Source organism: Dama dama, chromosome 25 (assembly GCF_033118175.1).
Source record: "Dama dama isolate Ldn47 chromosome 25, ASM3311817v1, whole genome shotgun sequence".
Lineage (NCBI taxonomy): Eukaryota > Metazoa > Chordata > Mammalia > Artiodactyla > Cervidae > Dama > Dama dama.
In genome coordinates, this window is record NC_083705.1 from 17,810,914 (window position 1) to 17,833,752 (window position 22,839).

Sequence of the window (22,839 nt, forward strand, 5' to 3'; positions counted from 1 at the left end):
GATGACCCCAGAGTGAGTTAATTTACCAAATTATTTCATTTATATTTATATGCTGGAATGTTATTCCAAAGGCTCCAAATAGTCTCTGTTCTACGTATAAAATAATTTTAAAAAATAAGACATGTAATAATATGTATAACGAGTACACAATAGAATGCTTTTTTTCAAGACAATGATCTTGTTAGAGGTTTTAAAATAACTCATACCAGCATTATTGGTAGAAAAGAAGACTGTGACTGGAGAGTGGGGAGGGGCATACTGGGAAAAAGGGGAAGAAAAAGAAAAGAGAAACTGGGGAAATAGATGATATTAGATTCGGAAAAAAGGCTTGAGCGATACAGATGATAAAACAATAGAAGTTGATAAAACAATAGAAGTAAAGGAGGTGAACCCCCATGAAATAGTCACTTTTTCACTAAAAGGCATTTATTTGGCTGTTGGCCATGTACCTTTAAATGGAAAAGATGGTTTTCAAATAATACAAAAGCAAAGTCATTCCTGTGTGCATGCTTAGTCACCTTAGTTGTGTCCAACTCTCTGTGACCCCGTGGACTGCAGCACGCCACACTCTTCTGTCCATGGAGTGAATTGCCATGCCCTTCTCGAGGGGATCTTTCCCAACCCCGGGACTGAAACCACATCTCTTATGTCTTCTGCCCTGGCAGGCGGGTTCTTTACCACTAGTGCCACCTGGGAAGCGGCACACATGTGATTAATTGCACGCGTGCACATAAATGTTACATAACTTCAGCTGTGCAACCTGTCTATTCCTGGGATCTAAAGCTATTCCGGATAACCTTAAAGCATAGGCATTAAGCCTTTTAAAAATTACCTCACTTCTCATTTCCTTTACTTGGTTGGGTTTTTGTGTTTATTAGCTCATTAGGAGGAAAATGGTATAATGGAGAAGACAGTTCTCTAAAAAATCATGTCTTCGTATCATGAGACACAGGAAGCAGAAAGGAAAAACACTTAGGACTTAGGAGCAGAGTGGTTGTATATGTAACAGGACAATGTAAATGCAGTGGGCAAATGCATATTTTGCAAAATCACATTTTTTTAAAGCTACCTAAAGTTTGCCATCCTTTCTTTCTTCACACTCCCCTTCTTTCTTTACAGCAGTTCTGAGTTCCACTGCAGTATTTAGAATCAATGACTCTTTTTAAGAATCAGTATAATTTCCAGGGAAATCGCTGTTTTATATAGAAAGACAATCATATTGGTATTGAGGTAGCCATTTGGACAACTCAATGTAAATGGTTTGCTCACTAATGTTTCAGTAACAAAAAGTTGCTTCTGATCAGCATTCCCCTATGTAGACAGTGCAGTGCACTAGTGTTTTCTCCCAAATCATCTAAGGAAAGCTCACCTAGAGTGTTCTGAGTTTGGTTTCCAAGTAGGAGGCAAAGTGTGTTCTCTTGTGTAAGTGCAACTTTCTTGGCCTTTGCTCCAGTAAAATACCAATATTTGCTCCCAAAGTACAATAGTTATTAAAAACCTCCTTTGAAAATATCACCATAATCAGAAGGAAAAGGGAACAACAGATTTCTAAGTGCATGTTTTGAATAAATAGTTTAAACATATCCTGAGCTAAGGAAACAAATTTGGTTTAGGAATTCTGAGTCAATTCTAGATACATTTCAGGGTATATATTAAAGAAAGGACTGTATAATTAGATTCTAAAATTTGCAAAAAAAAGAAAAAAGTATAATCTTTTATTATTGGAATATAAGGAATTATTGGCAAGTCTCTCTTACCTAGAATATTTGATTAACCACACCACCATTCTTAATTCTTATCATCCATAGAGATATTATCAATAATGTTTTTAGCACAAAGACTATTTCACTTGGGTTTAGAACACTCTATAAGGTTTGTTGTAAAAATAATTACATGTAGGTCACAGGGAGTGAATTAAACATTTTTTGCAAACATGATCAAATTAGGGAGAGGTTAAAACTGAAATTATTACCTCAAAGGTATTAGATACCAAGAGTCAACCACATGACACATTACCATAAAAATCACTTTTCCTTCTGGATAATCATGGCTTTCTGATCATGATTACCTGTATGCAAGCTGCACACTGTCAGTAATGATTTGAGCATTGCTTCCCAAGGGTGTTCATATCTGCATGCACTGACTTGTGAAACTGTGTTGTGCTAATTGATGGTTCGCAGGACACGATATGCATAGCTGATCATGCATATTAAAATACAGGCCATCCTCAATTATCCAGAACAAACAAGGTCCCTGGCACTTTTAACACACACAACCTAGAGATGATCCCCAGAACTCAGGAGGTTCAGTCTTCAGCCTCCTCCCGAAGATGTGTGAATAAGAAAATAATCTGAAGCTCAGTGCAGCACCAAACATCAACGTGGAAATTCTAATTTTAATGGGAAAAAAATGTAGCTATTTCCCATTTGGCATTACGTAGACACACTCAAGAATTCGACTTTCGAAATACTTTCCACGCAGGTGTTTGGCACTGTGCAAACACAATTAAGTTCCGTCTTGTTGGGTCTGTCTGGAAAGGTACGGACAGATGGGAAAAACCAAGGGCCAAGAATTCACAAACTGGGAAATTAGTTGAAGTGTCATAAAGCTGTGCATCTTCACCTAAAAATGAATAATCCTAGCAAACGCAACAGGCAGATTTTCTAAACTAAATTCTTTCACTGACATTTTAAAACCTGGATTAAAAACCATTTTAAGCTAGACAGCGAATAGGACAAGTTCCCTTCTACATTTCAGAGTAGAGGCAATTTAGTAAAAATTCATGAATCACAGAATATGAATCTGGAAGGGACTCAGAGATCACTTGGTCCATCCCTTCCCAAATTGTGTTCTACAGAAATCAAGATCCCTGGGAGACAGTAGTAGCAGAAGTGACATGTCCAACAGGAAAGGAAATTTATGGTTATACAAAATTGAACAAGTTTATTGACATGCAGCTACATACTTCATGGCTCCTCAAAAAATAAGATCTGCTATAAATTCTCAGGCTTATTTCACCATGAAATTCTTTCCTGCTGGCTCTCTGTTAAAGTTTTACAGGACTAATGGCAGACAGAACGAAGCTGCAGATTCCCTAATCTAGTCTTTGTTGTTGTTTCAGCGCCGAGTCGTGTCACTCTCTGTGACCCATGGGCTGTAGCCCACCAGGCTCCTCTGTCCGTGGGGTTTTCCAGGCAAGAACACTGGAGTGGGTTGCCATTTCCTTCTCCCGGGGATCTTCCAACCCAGGGACTGAGCCAGTGCCTCTGCTTGACAAGCAGATTTTTTACCACTGAGCCACCCGGGAAGCCCTAGTCTAGTCTAGCCCCTCAGCTCTGCGAGCAAGGGAAAGGCCGCGCAGCAACTTTTCAGAGCTACATGGGCAACGGTAACTTCAGGTGTGGCCCAGAACTGTCGACTCGGTCAAGCTTAGAGGACTCGGAGGTGGGGGGGTCGGGGTTGGTCCTGGGAAGCAGCTCACAACAGACATCCCCTCCCTGCTCTCTCAGAAGTGTCCATTCTGGCCTGGGGCAGTGAACCAATTACTTCAGATTTATTTCCATAAAACCTTTCACTTTCACAATCTCTCCCAAGTGGCTTGAGTCTGCCAATGGATAATTTTCCAGCTCTCAAAGATGAAGACAATCTTGAAATCAAGCCTTTACATTCTGTTCAGCAGTTCTGTTCTCACAGAATCTTTTTGGGGGAAGGGGAAGCATCCTAAAACTTTCAATCTTTTCATAATTAAAGGCCCTAAAATGTAGCTCCCAAATAGGGTATAATTAATTCAGTATGAATCCAAATTCCTTGATCACAGAAGGAATCCACTGCATTAGATCTGTTGTACTTACGCCTCAATTTGTATAGGTAATACGATTTTAGTGCACATTTTTATGCATGTATATTTTAAAAAGATAGCTTGAACAAAAAAATTTACAGGAGGGTTCTCGCTTGCAAAATTCTCATTTGCATATTATTATACCCTAGCTTATTCTGTTTATCTTATTTTCATGCTCAGTTGTAAACAAGTCCCAGGGACAGTCTTACATACACTTTTTATGGCCTGCAGAACTAGGAACTGGAACTGTGTCTTGAAGCAGGAAATACCACGTAAATATTTAATGAGATTGGCTGATACTAGGGTACCTTCTCAAAAGACATACCATATAATGTGAAAAGATTATCTCCTTTCCAATCAATTAGAATATATAAGGTATGCGCGCATGCTTCAGGATGCAACATTACAGTATGCTAAGTTGCTTCAGTCCTGTCCGGCTCTTTGAGACCCTATAGACTGTAGCCCGCCAGGCTCCTCTGTCCACAGGATTCTCCAGGTAAGAATACGGGAGTGGGTTGCCATGCCCTCCTCCAGGGGATCTTCCCAACCCAGGGATTGAACCTGCCTCTCTTGTGTCTCCCACACTGGCAAGTGGCTTCTTTATCACTAGTGCCACCTGGGAAGCCCCATGAGAAGATACCACTCTCTCCATCTCTCTCCTTCTCTCAGGCACGCACACAAACATTAAAAGAGAGGAGTCCCATCTATCAGTTTTCACGCCTATTTTGCTGGTCTTTTACACAGGTCTCAACCTTCAGATAAGAATTTAGAAAGCAGAAGACAACTGCTCAAAGGCTGAGGAGCTCTGTACCAAGACAGTGTCATCAGCCTGAGATGCAAGATTTATTAAATATCTCATCTTTGATTTAATTGCTATCGAGTACTTCTCCAAATGTGACATTTCCATTGACTAACATTTCAGCAACCAAAAAGCATCATCTATATGGAGTAGCATCCTAGGGGCAAGGTGCATCGAGATGCAATGCCCCCTCAGGGGAGCAGTTGTCCCTTCCCCAAACTATTCTTGGGAGACACAAACAGGGAATCTAACAATTTGGTCCAAAATGCTCCACTGTGCCTCACTTACTCAGACTCCAATGAGAATCAGTTTGATTAAGAAAGAAAGGGCCAGCAAAGGGCAGGTTTAGAGGGCTTTCCAAATGCAGGCAGCCCTCGGGATGTTCATATGTTATCTCAACCCCTCAGGCAATCAACTGCACAAAGCAATTTTCAGAAGCAATTCTGTTGGTGTCTTTAAAATGACAGATGCTGTAACTGGGGAAAGGAGCCACCTCCCACAAAATGCCACCTTCCCTGGGCCTTAGTGTTCATTATTACTTAGATAATCCTATTTTTAAATCATATGTAGGGTTGCATTTTTGGTCAGCAGTCCCCTTACAGCCCTGACTGGAGGTGAGTCTTTGACACTGGTTGAAACAGCTTATTAAAACATTATTTTCAAAAAAATAAAATAAAATAAAACATTATTTTCGTCTCGTGTTGATGTTCATCTCTCCCATCCCCAGGGTCCATTTTTAAGGGCTCTTCCCCAGGGAGACGTCTTACTTTCTCACATTTCTCGAGGACCAGACCAAGGAAATCTGACTTCACATGCAATAGAAATCACCCATAGACCGCAGCCGAGAAAACCAAAGGCGTCAGCCCTGGGGCACGACGCTTGGATGCCTGCTGTTGCCCGGGCAACATTTAATTAGGCTCGGGTTGCGGCTGGGGTGGGGGTGCTGGTACCTGGGTAACCTTTGTCACTGTGACTAAATCTGTGGTTGAACAATTAAAATGCAATGCTTGCTATGATCTCCATTTCTCACCCTCTCTCCTCTTTAGGAACTGGACTCAATCTGTCCTCGCACACACAGGTCTTAAATGAGGGAAGCGCTGTTTGTGTTCCTTTTAAGCTGTGAATGACTTCTCTTCCTAACTAAATTATGACCAGTGGGGATACCTAATTCTTCCGTGGATCCCTTTACAATTCCTGGCTTCTTAATAAACACTCAAAAATATGACCTGACTTCTTAAAAAAAAAAAGATGTTCTTCTTTAAAAAAAAGCTTAAAAAGTTCATGCTTTATTCCTCATCTTCCACCATTCTTTCCAGCCTGTTTTCATAGATGCTGAACAAAATACCCTACAGAGAACACACAAAAGCAGGCACTAAAAAAGTAAGGGGACTTAAGCCGCTGGCTGTGGTGGCTAGCTTTAAAAAACAAACGAACACCCATCCACCACCACAACAAATCTAGCAAAAAACCAGGGCTCTCTGGTCTCTGGAAATGAAGACAAAAGCACTGACATTCAGCGTTAAGATGCCGTCCTTGGTGGGCGACGGGAGCAGCTGTTCTCAGATGCACTTAGTCGGATTTAACGGCGGGGCTATTGACGATCCCCCAAATGGCTACTGGGCCCAAGCAGCCAATTTTCTGGTCCCCTCCTGCCTGTGTTTGCCTGTGCTGAGTGGCTCCACATTGCTCATGAGGAACCGCTTGAGAGCCATTACGGCCAGCAAAGTAAAGCATCCTTTTGACTTAAAAAAAAGTGAGATGAATGGGTATTTCTAGGATGGCCTGAATGAGCCTTCATTAACAGCCCTGGGGAATGGCGGTGCCCGCACAGGGCAATGAGACATCATTTTATTCCTTTGACCACACCTGCACCAGAAAGAGAAAAAAAATCATGTGCACTATAAGGACCTATGAATATAAAGGATCGCTAAATCTCAAAGTTGAGCCAATTGTAAACCTCACAGGAATTAGCGCCTAGTATTGCATACACTACCAAATTCTGGATCTTCTCCTCGGAAAGTCTGGACCTCTCACTGTTCCAAAGGAATGCAAGTGGGGGCTAGCAGGCAAGGTTTGCTGCAGCGTGTGAATGGGAGCACTGGGGCGGGAGCATAGAGCAGGAGGGGCTGGGAAGGCTGAGGGCAGGGGGCGCACAAAGAAAGGCGAGCAATTTGCATTAAAATGGGAGTCCCCTTCCCAGGCGGGCGACAATGACCTCCAGGGATGTTAAACAGAGGTCTGGATACTTCCACAAAAATAAGGCTCTTTATTTGCCATGTTTCTTCTAAGACCAGGATTCTTCCTATAACCTCGAATGATGATGCAATGAGAAAAGATGAACCTGATGGGTCTATGGGCAAGTGCCTGAACCTGTGTGTGTGCTAAAAAGGAAAACAGGAGGATAAAGCGTCTGCTTTCGCTCAGAAATCACAAGGGTTAAGTCAGCCTCTCAAATGCAAGTGAAAGTATAGTTGTGTGCTTTATCTTTCAAAGGTTAGGAGCAGGGCTGAAAACACATTCATTACTGGCTGTCATAGAGGGGTTGATGTATTCTAGGCACATACAATTAGGCTATAATTCTGTACAATGACAGACTAAACATACAAGTCTAGACAGAGGAAGAAGATGACTGCAAACATTCTTAGACCTTTTCTAAGAGCATTTTAGTATTTTCTTATCAGTCTACTGGCAAATGTAAATCCTTGCCTCATTAATGTCAAAGGGAGGAGGGGATTCGCATGAGTTAAATTCAAAGGGCTTGATTTCAATTCTCCATCAAAAAGCAATCTTGAGGCCAGATATTTTTAGCAGTCACTCAGCACAAATCTGTGGTTTATTTACCTTCCAGAGAAAAGGCACGGATTCTTAAACAGAACCACCCATACATATATCACAAGGGCAATCACACCACATAAAGCTTTTTGTGAATGTGATCTAGGGGTTGTAAAACTAGTGACAAAATGTAAACATGCCAAGGTCTCACTATTTATTCAGTTGACTAAGAAAATAAACCACAAGAAATCTCAGTTTCTTAAAACTAGCAAAATCTGTAGTCACTTGTTTGGAGAGAAGAGAGAAACAAGGAACAGGAAGGATCAGAAGATGTTACCCATGGAGGTATTATCACGGCAAGAAAGCCAGCGAGCACCTGTGCTCACATCAGCATAGGCAGGGACGGGACCATTTTGCAAACAGTCTTCAACCGCGCCCTCAGGTCCTGCTATGACAGCACCTTAATGCATCTCCTCCATTTTGCTCTCACACCCAAAGGACTTTCCTAAACTCAGCCCTGCAATGCTGCTGTCCTTGTGCAAAACCAGCAACCAGCCGTATGCCTTCTGATAATGCTGAGGGCAACTGCATCTCTACGGAACACCGTGAAATCATTTTTTTAATTATTACAAAAAGGAAGCCAGCCAGTATATAAAGCCACCACTTCCCCTAGATAACAATAATCAGCAAATATACAAATCCGATAGATTTTCACCAAGGGAGACAATTTTAATACTAGTTTACATGTATTGTTTTACTGTGTGATAAGCACCATTTCAAGATCTTGGCACAAATTCATTCATTCTATATTCAAAAAAGCTATGAGGTAGAAGTGATCATCACTGCTTCACAAACAACAAACTGAAGCACAGGATGGTTAGGTAACTTGTCAGAGATCCTACAGCAAATAACTTTCAGAGCGAGGATCTACACTCTGCATTATGTTGCTGGTGAGGATCTGGGTTAACAAAAATGTTTAATTATTATAGCAGACAGATGTAGCAAAATGATGGGGGAAAAAAAGATTGAAATTAATTTTCATTCTGGTATCCCTCGTCCTAGGAATCATTTGTATTTGTTTGTTGTTTTGAAATGATGTCTAACACAGGAAATCATGGGACACTTTCCATATCCCCTCTCTGCTGTTAGGGGCAGATAGATCTAAAGTTAAGTTAGGGAGAGAAGCAAATAGGAATGGAGGGTGAAATAAATTCCATTCAGCATGTTAAACCTAGCTTAATTCTTATGATAAGATTTATCAAAATGATTCTCATCCAGCATGATTAAGGTACAAAAAAATACATAGAAAAAAATTTTTTTAATTTATGACAGTATTTGAATTTGTACACATAAGGAAATATAAGATTGTTGCTCTCTTGTGAAAAGACTCAATTGTTGAACTTTGGCTTGAGTGAAAACACTGGGGAGTGTTCATCAGACAATACCTAACCTTTTCTCTTAAGAAAGCTGGTCTCACTTGAGTCCAATTTAGATGTGGCCAAGAATGGTGGTATACCAGGGCTAATCAGCAGAGACCAGCCCCTGCCACACAGACACCTGTTGAAGGATTTTTAGGAAGTCAATGCTGCAACAGCTCTGAGAGAGTAAGATGGCCCTAGACGACTAGCCATTCCAAGAAGGAGAGTATACCAGAGGTGGACAGCACTTGGCAACCCCAGGGCTCACATTCTGGGGAACTGGAGGACTCATGACCTCATCATTCAGTAGACGACCCTCACCTTCTGCCGAGAAAGTAACACATTCCAGCATCCTGCTCAAAGGATATGTGTTCAAGATGACTAAATCATTCCACAAGACCTGCAAGCTTCAAGAAACAGGCCAACTGAATCTCAAGACCATATTTAAAAACCAGTGCAAGGGCTGAACGAGCACAAGCGCAAATCTGGTTGTGCCGCCGCGTAATCGATCACCTGCCCTGGAGGCTATCACCAGTCTTCTAGAAGGGATCGCCAATTCTTAAAAACAGCAACAGAGGTATAAGAACATGAGTGTAAGACAGGCAGAAGAGCAATCCTAGTTCCCCATCTACAGCTGGGCCTTCATATTCACAGGATCCTTCTCTACAAATTCAACCAACTGAGGATTGAAAATACATACTTAATTCTAGAAAGTTCCATAAAGCGATACTGGAATTTGCCACAGGCTTGCAACTATCTGCATAGCTTTTAGGTATTACACGTTGTATTAGGTATTATAAGTAACCTAAAGATGATTTAAGGACTTCCCTGGTGGCTCAGACGGTAAAGCGTCTGCCTACAATGCTGGAGACCCAGATTCAATTCCTGGGTCGGGAAGATCTCCTGGAGAAGGAAATGGCAACCCACTCCAGTATTCTTGCCCGGAAAATCCCATGGACGGAGAAGCCTGGTAGGCTACAGTCCACGGGATCGCAAGAGTCGGACACAGCTGAGAGATGATTTAAAGACTATGAGAGGATGTGCATAGGTTACACGCAAATATGAAGCCATTTCATATAAGAGACTTAAGCATTCACTGACTCTGCTATCCACGGGGGTCCTGAATCGAGTCTCTGCAGGTTCCCGTTGCCACTACACTTGTGTCAGAGCGGACAATGAATATAATAACTCTGCTAGCCTAAACAAAAGGAAACAAAAACTATTTGGACATGATGCAGACTGCAATCTTATGCTAGCCTGTCTGTGACTGTTAAATGCCTGCTCTTCTCACAAGAAGATAAGAGTAAGCAAAGTAGTGACTGTTTTTTAGTTTTTTGTCATCACTGTGTGTTCACCCTTCCCCATCCCATGGTGCCTGGCACACTATAGGTGCTATCTAGGTTTTTTTTTGTTTTAACTGGCTGAAGAAACAACTTTTTTTTTCCCCTCTATTTTTTTGGCCATGCAGCATGAGGAATCTTAGTTCCCCGACCAGGGATTGAACCTATGCCCCCTGCAGCGGAAATGTGTCTTAATCACTGGACCATAAGGAAGTCCCAAAGAACAGCTTTATTTATTCATTCATTTATTTTTAAAGATTTGACCTTCCTTCTGTTCCGGGCCTAAACTCATTTAACTTAGATTCTTGAAACTCTAAGTGCAGCGGTTCAGCTGACTCCATTTATGGGTTTGAGGTACTTGCTTCAGCTTCTACGAGTACCAGGAGTGGGGAAGAGACACTACATGTGGATCCACTTAAAAACTGATCTCAAAATTTCCCATAAAACCCTTCAATCAGTTCAGGAAAAGCTAAAGACTTCCTTCGGTCCAGCGGTCACCCTATGATATCTGCTCAGCCCAATTTTGCATCCTCCTCCAAGATAACATCTCTTCTCTCTAAAACACACTCACTTACCTGAACTGAACCCGATGTGTGCTTTTATCATCTGTGGTAGTCTTAGTTAGAAACCTCCACCCCACTCTGAAGGGGAAGGCTCACAGGGCCTCACGTTCATGGGCTGCATTCTAGATGCTTGGTTTTCAGAGAGAGGCCCAGCCCTGCACAGGGCACTCTTAGGCTGCAGAGGGAAGCTCGTAACATCTCCTTGGGAGTTGGCAAGAATGGGAAGGTGCTGTGTGTCCAGGGGCCAATCTCTGGACACACAGCCTAGCGTAGCACTGCTACAACTAGGCAGGAAACCAATCCTTACTGGAGGTTTCAGCAGGAAAAAGAGGGATAATGGGGTAGATGGGCTAAAGCAGCAGTTTGGGGGACCAGAACTTCCTAGTCCACAGGAGTAATGCCAGGTCTCTGGTTCATTCTTTAGAAATTCTTGCAGCCTTTCATTTTGCAACACACTGTCATTCTGTAAAGTCAATCCAAGTATGAATGAACACAATGAGCACCACAGGATTCATTTACCAAAAAAAAGCCAAAAAGTCATAGTAAGAAAGCCAGAACAACCTACAGAGAGAGGATAAAAGCTTGAATTTTACATTTTGAAATATACTTGTTGGAAAAGGATACTTTCCTTATTTTTCTTTTCATAAGATGATTTTTAAAGTCATGGAAATGTGTAGGACATAAAAATACAACATAACAATGAGAAAAACAACCACATACTGTACCTTAATGTCAGCAAATCACGTGCTGTCTGATAGGCTCTGGACCATTCTCTTTTTGCCTCAATGCAAAGTTACTTAAGAGCTGGTTTTCACATGGCTTTGCAGCAATTTTAACTTTTAATGAACCAGCTCTTGTTAAGTTTTTCTTAAAACATTTACTCAACTCCATGCTTGAAAGCTACGATTCATTTGATGGCTGAAAAGTATGGGATTTTATTCTAAGATCAAACTCAAAGAGAAGAATGATTCCAGTCTCATGGGCATATTGCTGCAGTCAAGTGTGATGCATGAAGAGGCTGACATTCTGTAAGTGGCTTCAAATCTCGGGCGTAAAAGGCTAATGGAATGTGATACTGCTGTGCTGTACTTAGTAGCTCAGTCATGTCTGAGTCTTTGCGACCCCAATGGACTGCAGCCCACCCGGCTCCTCTATCCATGGCAATTCTCCAGGCAAGAATACTGAAGTGGGTTGCCATGTCCTCCTCCAGGGGATCTTCCCAACCCAGGGATTGAACCCAGGTCTCCCACATTGCAGACGGATTCTTTACCATCTGAGCCACCAGGGAAAACCGAGAATACTGGAGTGGGTAGCCTATCCCTTCTCCAGAGGATCTTCCCTACCCAGGAATCAAACCGGGGTCTCCTGCATTGCAGGTGGATTTTTTATCAGCTGAGCTATCAGAGAAGCCCAGTGGAATATGATGTAATCAGTCAAAATGGCTGAACTTCATTGCTGATTTTTTATCAATGCCAATAAAATTTGTAATCATACAACAAAATCATAAAGACAGAAAAGAGCAGTCTCTATTTTACATAAAATGTAGTTAATATTCAAGAAATAAAATGCCAAATGGCAACTGTGATAGATCAATAGCAGAACTTTTGAGAGACACACCCCAGGTTGAGAGTCTTTACAGACCAGTAACTCTGTTCATAATCCTCAAATGTGACCAAGTGGGAGAAGCATGGGTCACCCTCACAAGAGGAAGACAAGGTGGGTGAGTCTGAATACCTCCTCAGTGAAGTAGCTAGTTAGCAGCAGCATCTTCATAAATGAGAAATTTGTGTGTCCTTACCTTTAATTATTTAGTAGTATTCATTTTCATCTCTGAAAGAAAGGCTATCTTAACAGTAGTTTGGAATTTCAGACTCTTTTACCCACACTAAGTGGGAGATAATGCAATGATGAAATAATGATACATATTTCATTGAGATAGAAAATACAGAAATGCACACACATATTTCATTTTCTTGAGAGGGAGGGTGCTTATGGAATTCTGAGAGCATCCAATTTGTGTTCATAACTTCATGTGAGTAAAATTCACATTTAAATAGGCTACAATCTCTTAAGCTCAGAGTACAGTGAGATAAGCATTAAATTTAAAAATTTACCCTGGAACTTAAAATCTTCTAAGACTCCACGAAATAGAAACCCACACAATGACAAATTAAGAGTTAGCTGACTTTCTTAAAAGGTGGCTTCTTGCTCACCTAGTTGATAATAACAAACACAGAGAATCCCTTTAGCAATAAAAGGAAGTCTTTTCCATGCCCCAGGCAAAGCTTTCCAGCCAAGGGTCTGTTTCTTTCAAATTCTAGGTTGACTACTACAGAACTGAAAGCCTCACCTGGAACTTCAGGAGAGAACCTTGCTGAGTGTCGGGATACAAAAAGTTTCAGTTCTTGATCCAGATTGCATTCAATCAGGTTTGTGTCCCATGATCGGATTCCTAAGGAAGGAAAGGAAGACAGATGACAGAAATGACAGTTAGTCATTTCGCTGTGGTTTGGAAAACATCACTGTAGCATTTTTCAGGCTTTAAGGAAGGGAGTGGAGACTCTTTTGCTGAAGAGCTTGGTGACCAGCAGTGGATACCCACAAAATGGGAGGGCGGGGGAGCTCTCCCCACCAGGCCACAGGGGAAGGATAACTAGCAGTGCGGACTGAACTTCTGCCCCTCATAACATGTAAATGCAGCTCTTCTGGAAGAGTAAAAGAAAACAGCTATTAGGAAAATGACAGGCTTTACTCCTGAGAGGGAGCAGAAAGGACAGGAAGACGGTGAGCTCCGTAGCAGTTAGGGGGCTACTAGACAATTGCTGGCTTTCCCATGGTCCACTTGTACGTGGCTAGAAAACGGAGGATGAGGGTGGGAAGTAAATATGGGGGGTGGCATTCAAGTCCATATGTCGGTTTTTAAAGGTTTTCGCAGTGTGCATTTTGTACGCCTATCTGGTTACTCTTCTTTACTCCTCCCATTTTTGACCTTGATTTCTCAACCCCTGGATATCAGTCAAAATGTGTGCTATCTTTGCTAAGAAGGCAGATCTGGCCTATCTGTCCTCCCAGGCATTTAGCTAACTAGCTTGGCAGACAGCTCTTTCATTCACAATTGTTAGTTGTCTGCGTTTTCTTATCCAGAGGCAAAGAGATGTGGCAACTTTTTATACTTTATAAACTTCTACAGAGTTGGGGGCCGTGAACTGTCTATTCCCATAAGAGTTCACAAGGCTGGAAGCTGGGGTGAGGGGAACATGGGGTAAGGAGCGCTGATACCCTCCCTCCCTCCTCTCTCCTGACCTTCCAAAAGAGGCGGCTAGAGGGGAACCAGGAGGACAGCAGAGAGGGGAGGGCCAGGCAAAACTGAGGGGTCACAGAACTCTGGAGTGTATTTTCATATCTTCCCAAATAGATGGCTCGTGGGAGAATCATTATGTAGGCAGTATCCTTGACTCTACCCCTGCATGGAGCATCCTCAACCTCCAGAAACAAACCTCTGGAAGGGCAATCGTTTACTCTCTATCTACCAAAGGCAGGGACTGTGTATCACACAGGTGAACTGTCTCTAAATAAACACTTGATCTTTAATCATTTTTGCTGGTCATTTAGTCATGCATCCAGACTTGGGAGTACAGATGGCAGTACGTTACTTAAACATACCTCTTAAATCCTTAAAGTATATCTGCATTTACCCCTATTTAAATCTTGTTCAGTTTTCCTATTCTGCAGAGAATCACTGTAAATACACAAACTACAGAGATTCTGTAAACTGAGTTGACTATACATCTAAAATATCTTCAGATGATACACCAAACACCTTTCCAAATTATGAGAAATATTTTCAAATAGATGTCCATCCACTAAATAGAGGTAGATATTTCTCATACAATCTATGGGAAGGATTCAGGTGTGCAAGAGTTAACATTCCTAAAGAGAGGCTAAATTATAAGGGAGAATTTTATGGGTCTCACTGAAAACATTAACAGCCTCAGTTTGCATTTGTGCTAATGGAACACTTAAAATTTTAACAAGAAAGGCATGTTGTGACTTTGTGAATCTTTTTCATGCAGAATTGATAAAGAGGTTTCCTTTTTGTTCCACAGAAAGCTTGACAGGTGAAGAGGTCTGAATTCATTAAAATATTTGACTTCCACATATATATTCTATATATTCAGCTAGCGTGGAAAATCATCAAGCCTCTGTCTGAACTGCTTAATTGGAAATTGTTGACTGGATTATCTATGCTCCAAGTCTGAGCTCCACTTTGTCTTCTGGCTTGTCAAGTAGGGTCAACAAGTTAATAATGAGACATATATATTTTAATTAAATTCACACGATTTCTCTGCCTTTGTTCTAAGTAATGTCTAAATTGCTACATTATTTGAATGGCTTCATCCAGGGCTATACATAGACTGGTTCTAGATTGCTGTTTCCCATTTCTCCCTCGGCTTCAATTAACTTGTCATGACACAGGCAATTAAATGTTTGCTTTCTCTTTCATAAACCTCTGCTTCTATGATTTGTAACTTAAAAGAGGAAAAAGTATGAAACAGTAGAAAAATCATTTAGTAATTTTTAAGTTCCATTAGCAAACAACTGATAAAATGATTATTTCTCTTTTTTATACGCCCAGTGAAATTAAAAATTCTGGTTCTCTTTTTCAAGGGAGCAATTTCCAGCCAAATTACATCTTAAGAATGCATAATCACTGCTACCACTTATAAAATAAAGGTTACAATGGATTTACCGCTTATTTTAGTTGAAAAGGAAAATTCTGGAACGAGGCCACTTTCTATACCAATTTTAGAAAGAAAATACTGTGTAATTGCTTTGTACTTTCTACTGGATAATGTTAGTAAAGGGAAATAGTACCTCTCAATGAAAACTCTCACAGCATTCAGTTGGTTTATGTATCTCCCCTTTGTGCCTAAGAAGCAGCCAGCAGTGGACCCTCTAAAGCTCACAGGACCAAAAAAAGTCTTCTTTGGCTCTTCTTACATTGTCCCCTCCCTGAGTTCATGATTGGAGGGGACAGTGGGGTGCTGGTAAAGAGGTTCCAAAGAGGCTTTCAGAAGGAGGTCATCCTGGGCTCTGGTGGGGAGCAGAAAAGCCATGGAATTTTCTGGCCCTTCCCCCAAACCATGCCAGGCCAAGTTCCTCCCTGGCCCCTTTGCTTCTCCAGCAAATCTGTCATGACTATGCCCTTACTGGCTTTCTCAGATGGGGGCAAAATAAATCCCCCAGTTGGAGGAAATCAACCTGCACTTCCCGCTTTTCCCAGCCATCCCCTACATGAGGGAATCTTAGTTCCCCCACCAGGGATCGAACCTGTCACACCCTGCATTAGAAGCATGGAGTCTTAACCGCTGGACCACTAGGAAGTCCTCACCTCCACTTTTTAAACTGGGCCCAGAGAGCATCTGCCACCCCTGGGCAGGTGGCCTATGGTGAGGGACCCTGAGAACCTCCCTGCCTGACCCAGGGCTGGCTTCCAGCCCTGGAAGCTGGTACCATCTCTCTCTAGCCTGATGACCAGCGGGGAACAAAGGACCTTTCCATCTCAGTTCTGATTCCAGGGTGAGCAGTGCACTAAGGGAAGGCTAAGTGCACAAAAAGTTGACAGATGAAAAAAGAGGGAAAAAAAGGTGTGTGTGGCAGGAGCGTAGGAGACAGGAATCCTAGGACAAGTCAGGGTGAACCATAAAGAAGAGCCACATCCTCTTACTTGATACAGGTTAGACTTGGCCAAGTTTATTGATGATGCAAGCATTCTGTAGGCTTATTTAATAAGAGCAACAATTATTTTTTAAAGCCTCTCATTTAAAGGCTAAAATCTATATCCTGAAAGAAACAATAGATAGAAAGCATAAGGAAACGACCATGCATTGTGTGTTGAAATGGTACCCGGGTTCCATCTGCTACTGGGTCTTATGACAAGTTGATTTTTTTCCATGAGCTTTAGTTGCTCCCTCTCAGGAATAGACTTTTGAACATTTTTTGCCCAATTTCCTAAACTATTTAACTACAACCATAAAATTCTATTTGCAAAACTATATTAAATAGTGATCTGAAGTCAGATTAGACTCATAAAGAAATAATTAAAACAAAGGAAATGCTAAATTCAATAGTTTTCTTTTTTAGAGAAAAGTTTTCCTATTTTTTTCCCCTTGACCTAACCTTCAATTTGCTTTTTTCCTTTTGTTTTAAGCCAACAAGTTGATGTTCATAATTTATGTGTTCTGTGTAATGCAGGCAAGGGAGGCCCATCTTACACAGAGTTCATCATTTCAAAGCATTGATGATAAATAACTTAGGTCTTGGCTGGCATCTTACATTAGAAACAAGCAAAAGAAGTGATTTATAATAAGTTATTTATTGGCGGTAAAAGTTGGAACTTATTTAAAAGGTAAACCTTTACAGAAGATTAACAATGACTCATCAATTCAACAACCTTAAGTTTGAGGACTGGCTTATATTTGGATCATAGAACTCTTTTAGTAGATAATATCAATTAAGCAGTGCAAGCAGAAATCCATCTGCCTTCTGATTATGAAAAGTATGAAAATGGATGGATATAATAAATGTATCATTCCCCAACATTTCTTTTCATTCCCACCACCCCTTTGTTTTCCTGTTAAAACAAAATGGAAACAAAGCCCTAACTCTTTCCTGGGTTCTTAATTCTCTTAACCAATTTAGACTGAAAGCATTCAATAAATGACAATGTAATTAGCAAAACTTACATCTAAAAATCCAGGGCAGTAGATGTTACACACATCTATCTTTCTGATGAACAAATCCTGCTGATTACCAATGTTAACCAGAGGAAAGTTACACTCTTAATAGCAATTGAAATCAAACTGACACTTAGTGTTTTTTACATGTTTTAGTTTAAAAAAAAATAATAAAATGAAGCAATGAAAACTTCACAAGACTCTAGAATTAGTTTTGCAAGACATGAGTATATGTAGTCTATGTCCCAAAATAAATTGGAGGAGGAGAGACTTTGCTAAAAATGGGGCTGACTGTTAAGTCTATGTTGGAGACTAATTAGGAAGGGGGCAGAGGAGGTGCCAAGGAGTAGTTGGTAGTGTGACAATGGTTTGGCATGGAGTCCTGCATAACTAACTAACTAAAGCTAGACCAGTCTGAGCAAAGACTGTTGTTTCAAACTTAAGAAATGACCAGACCCTACATTATGCATTTTGAATGCAGCTGAAGAAACGAATGATGGTCTTCTGTCCTTGTGTAACCAAGCAGGACCCTATGGAACCTTCCTGGGACAGACCCCTCCCCTATACCCTTGGCTTTAGTTCCTCTCTGAAATACCTAGATATTAGCATCTGAAGCATATTTCCTAAGTTATGTTTCAGATGCTAAAATCACCATCAAATGGCAGAAATGAACTACTTGATGACCACAGTCCTCATTAACATAGTCTTGTTGTACTGTGCCGTCACTCAGTCATGCCCAACTCTTGGCAACCCCATGGACTGTACCCACCAGGCTCCTCTGTCCATGGGGATCTTCCAGGCGACAATACTGGAATGTGTTGTCATGCCCTTCTCCAAGGGATCTTCTCAACCCAGGGATCGAACCCAGCTCTCCTGCATCGCAGGCGGAGTCTTTACCATCTGAGCCAGCAAGGAAGCCCAACGTAGTCTTGTCACCTCATCATCAATCTAATTCTCAATTAGAGAATGGTGCATGAGCTGATGACACACTCTGGGACACCCTCCCTCACACTGCCTTTAAAAATGCTTTGCTGAAAACCCTTGGGGGATTTATATCAGCATCTTACAATAAAGCTGCACTTTCCTTCACCACAACCTGGGGTCAGTAGATTGGCTTTACTGCGTGCAGGTCAGCTGCCTCAAGTTTGATTCAGTAACACTAGGTTTCAAGAAGCATGTACTCAGCCTCCATGGTGGGCTGATTCAGGCCTACTGATGTACTTGCATTTCCGCCATCTTCCTACAGATTTATTTTCTGGGTTTCCCATAGAGCCTTAAATCATCAAATGGCAAAAATCCAAGTTGCCAGGGTCTCCAGACTCGCAGAGCCTCATCAGGATGAGAGGGCAGACAAGCAAGAGGTGCAAAAGATGAACCACTTTCCCTGCGGAAAGGCTGCGGCACACAACCAGGGCCAAACCCCCGGAGCATCTCCATTTTGCTTCAGACAACCGGTCCCATGGGCGCCCGCCACCGCAGCCATGGTATCAGAGTGACCTCTGGAGGAGGAGGCCCTGCTGGAACCTGAGAGCTGAGGAAGCATCACATCAGGCCCAGGGCAACAGCCAGCCTGCCCTGTTGCTAAGTCATCTCTGACTGTCAGAAAAGCTACCAGAGCAGTATTTCCACTTAGCACTGGAAGGCCCTGTGGTTTGAGCTGCATCCAAGACCCCAGGACCCAAGAGAGTGATCTCCAGAGGAAAAGCAGCATCTGTTACTGTGCCTTAGGAAATGGCTTTGCTCACTCACTCGGTTGATTCTTAATGGGATCAATACTGCTATTTCAGAGTTCCCTGCAAAAAGCTGACTAAATCAGGGCACTAAAAAATCAGGAAGGCATGCTGACTGAAAAGGAAACCTGAGGGGGCTTCTGGGGGTCCCAGGAATGTCCGTTTCTTGATCAGGATCACACAGGTATGTCTTTTTGTGAAAATTCACCAAGCACCTCGTTTATGATTTGTGCCTTTCCCTCACTACATAACACATCAATAAATTTAAAAAAAGAGGCAAGAAGACAAAATTGAACTTGATCACTAAGTTCCAGTGGCGTGAAAAATGGTCGAGACCACGTCACAGTGACCAATAACTTGGATGAATCTAGTTTATCCTCGAACAGAAGCAGCTTGAATAAACCCCCTGAGAAATAGGGCACTAAAAGGGTGATCAGCAGAGTAACAAAGCAGGAAGATAATTACATGGAAGGTGACTGCTGAGCCACCTCCCTGCATGGGGTGCTGCCCACAAGTGGATGACTTCTGCCTTTGTATAAAGGCAAGCTCTAGAAATTGCTCTTTGATCTCCCGGTGATGTTAGCCCGGCCTGTGCCAACATCATGACAGGGCCTGAAAACCACTGATCTCCCAGTGATGTTAGCCTGTCCTGCACTAACATCATAACAGGGCCAGAAAACCAGTGATGCTGCAATGCCGGCATTCTGTCACTTATGAGTGGTGTGACCTTGAGCTGGTCTCCCTATCCTTCCTGCCTCTCTGGGCCCCCATCTCCAAACTGGGGATAAGGGTCCCTCTCCTCACACCACATCGGGTGGTTATGCACCTTTTATACATAGAAACACACCTCCTGCTTTATTATTACTTCCCAGCAAAGGTGCTGACAAACAGTATTTTTTAAAAAATCCCAAGTCATAGATTCATACAGCAGCCACACCCAAAGTCAGTACGTGTGAAATTTTCCAAGGAGAAAATGTGCAAATAAACTATATTAGTACAGATCAAATTAAAAGGACTATAGTTTGAAAAATGAAGGGGTATTAGATGCTCAAATGAGGCATTTCACTATTGACCTAGCCTATTCTTCAATTTTTTTTTCCGAATAAAATAACAAGTCTGCTTTCTGCTCACATTTCTTTCTTTCTTTTTTTAAGCAAAAAGTAACACCAGTGCTTTAAAGTTAAACAAAAGAACCAGGTCTGCCACTCGAGTCTCCACCCTGCAGCCTTTTGTTCTGGGCACAGGCGACCGTTTCCAAATGCAGAGGCAGACCACTAGAGTTTAATTTTTTTTTTTTTTTCCCCATCTAAAACAAGGTTTTTCTTGCGTCTTTCACGGGGAGTGGGGGCGGGCGCGGGGAACGAGGGCTGCGTGAACGCCCTTTGTCCGCCTCGGGCTGCCGTAGAGACCGCAGTGCGGGCTGCACCACGCCCACCAGCCGGTGTCTCGGGGCAGACGCGCTTCAGCACCACCCCGAGGGAATGGAGCGCGGGCTGGGGTGCGGAGGGACTGGCGACCTCGGTCTGGGAGAAGGGGCGGTCTGCGATGCCGGGGGGAAAGGGAGAGGCAGAGGACAGAGCTGCCCACCCGCGGACTTCGCGCGCAACAAAGCCGGCTTGAGGCAGACGTGGGGGCACGCAGCACCCCCAAGCCCCGGCGGAACGCACGCCCGGCCGGCCGCGCCCAGTGGGGGCGCCGCAGTGCGGGGGGCAGGTGCAGCGGGCGGGGGCACTGCGGCAGCCCGGGTGGGGCTGCGGGGCGGGTCGGTCCGCGCGCCCGAGGCTGCGCCCGCTGGACCCTTACGGCCCCGCCCAGGGTTTCCCAGCGAACCGCTATTCGGCCTCTGCAGAGCGCGCTCCTAGTGCCCGCACCGGACCAGGCGCCGGCCCTACCCACCACCCCACCCCCAAGCCATCACTCCCGAGGCAAAGACTTTTAAAAGGAGAAGCCCCACCCCGCAACTTGGGGGTCCCATTGTCCTTGCAGAAAGCTGCAACCGAGGCCCCAGGGGCAGTAGAGAGGCAGGCGCCGTCTGGGAAGGAGGCGCAGGCGGTTCTCCATCTCTGCGTCCCGGGGGGGTGGGGGGAGCGGGCGTGGTCCTAAGACTAGCCTAGTCATTCCGAGGGAAGAAAAGATGGAGAGGTTTTAAGCCAGCAAAGGCATTTCTCGGAGCTGAGGTGGTTGTGGCTAGAGGGATTCCCACGCGCACCCTGGCACAAGGTACTTCAGCCTCGGGTCTGCTGATGAGGGACAATCCTAGCATTTTGCTGGGGAGGGGGGGAGGGGAGATGAAAGAGGTAATTGCAACGTTCCCCCCCACCACCACCACACACACACACCTTTGGTGTCCTGCGGTTGCGGCTTTATTGCAGCCTCTGCCCCCTTTGACACCTGCATCTCATTTAGCGGGAGAGGCGGTAGCCAGCTGGAATCTGTAGACCCAGCCTAGTGACGGATCCCTCAAGGTTAGGAGACTCTCCCACTGGGTCCCAAATCTAATAATTTGCATTATTCTCCGAAATGAACCCGGGGGCGGGGGAAGGAATCTGGACAGAGTGCTGGAAGTGGCGGGGAAAGGCGTGGGTGCGGGGCGTGCCGGAGGAGAAAGGTGGCCGTCGTGCCCTGGGTGGGGTCGCGTTTGCGCGTCTCCCCGAACGCGTCCCCTGGGGGCGCAGGGCCTCTTACCAAGCTCGATGTTGCCGATGGCGCGTCGCAGGTGCTCCTCGGTCACAATCTCGCCGACGACCACCAGCAGGTAGAATTTGCTGTCGAGGAAGCGATGCGACAGGCTGGGCGAGGTGGTCGCCGCTGGGTTGGCAATGCTGCCGGACGGCTCAGGCTCGGCGGCTTCCACCACCACGGTCGCCATCCTGCCGGCCCGTTAAGCCTCGGCGAAGTGCCCGGCTCCGGCCGCTCCTCTCGTCTGCCGCAGGAGAAAGGATTATATCCGAAGGTGCTGTCTCAGCTCCGCCCCCTGCGTCTCCCCTCCTCCTGGCGCTGCGCGCCGCCTTCCCCTCCGCCCTCTCGGAGAGCGCGCGGCGGAGAGGAGTCGGGAGTGAGAGAGGGCGGGGAGGCGGCGCCTCTTTTATATGGAGACTAGGCAGGGCGCCGGGGAGGAGGAGGAAGAGGAGGAGGGAAGGACCACCCTGCACATCCTCGCGGGGTGGCTGCCTCCGCTCTTCCAACCGTTGGCCCAGGGCTGATGTCATCTGCAGCAAATCATCTCGCCCGCGGCCCGGAAGCTGGAGGGACGAGGTGTGCGGACAATGGTCAGGGCAGGGCCGCGAGTCAAGGGGCTGGAGGACTCGACTAGGGGAAAACACTGCCAACCTACACCCCCACCCACAGCCACTGCCCGCTCCAAACCCTCACCCGGCTCGTGCAGGAGAAGTGGATGGCTTTCCATTTTCAGGGTCGGGATATTTACCTTGTCCTAGGTGCACAGGCCAGGCCTCTGCCTCGGGTGCCGTCTGCGATGAAGCCAGGTCCTCAGGATCTGTGTTAGCGCAGCGGACGTGGGGCTGAGGGTACCCCGCCCAGGAAGATGGAACCTGTCTTTTCTTTGATGTTGTGGATTTCGGAAGACATATTTACCAGTATTCACCACCTATACGTGAAGAATACATCAAAATGCAAAACCTC

At 44.1% G+C, this 22,839-nt stretch overlaps 1 protein-coding gene across 1 annotated transcript in view; it reads right to left on the reverse strand.

Moving 5' to 3' along the window:
- MAP1B (microtubule associated protein 1B) overlaps positions 1-22,081 on the reverse strand; it is a 93,017-nt gene extending 70,936 nt beyond the window's left edge. Inside the window, exons 1-2 of the mRNA XM_061129580.1 lie at positions 21,883-22,081; positions 13,081-13,182 (exon numbers count right to left, since the gene is read on the reverse strand). Of these exons, the coding sequence (XP_060985563.1) occupies positions 13,081-13,182; positions 21,883-22,066 (286 nt within the window). The 5' untranslated portion in view covers positions 22,067-22,081. The remainder of the gene's footprint in view (positions 1-13,080; positions 13,183-21,882) is intronic.
- Between the last annotated feature and the right edge of the window lie 758 nt (positions 22,082-22,839).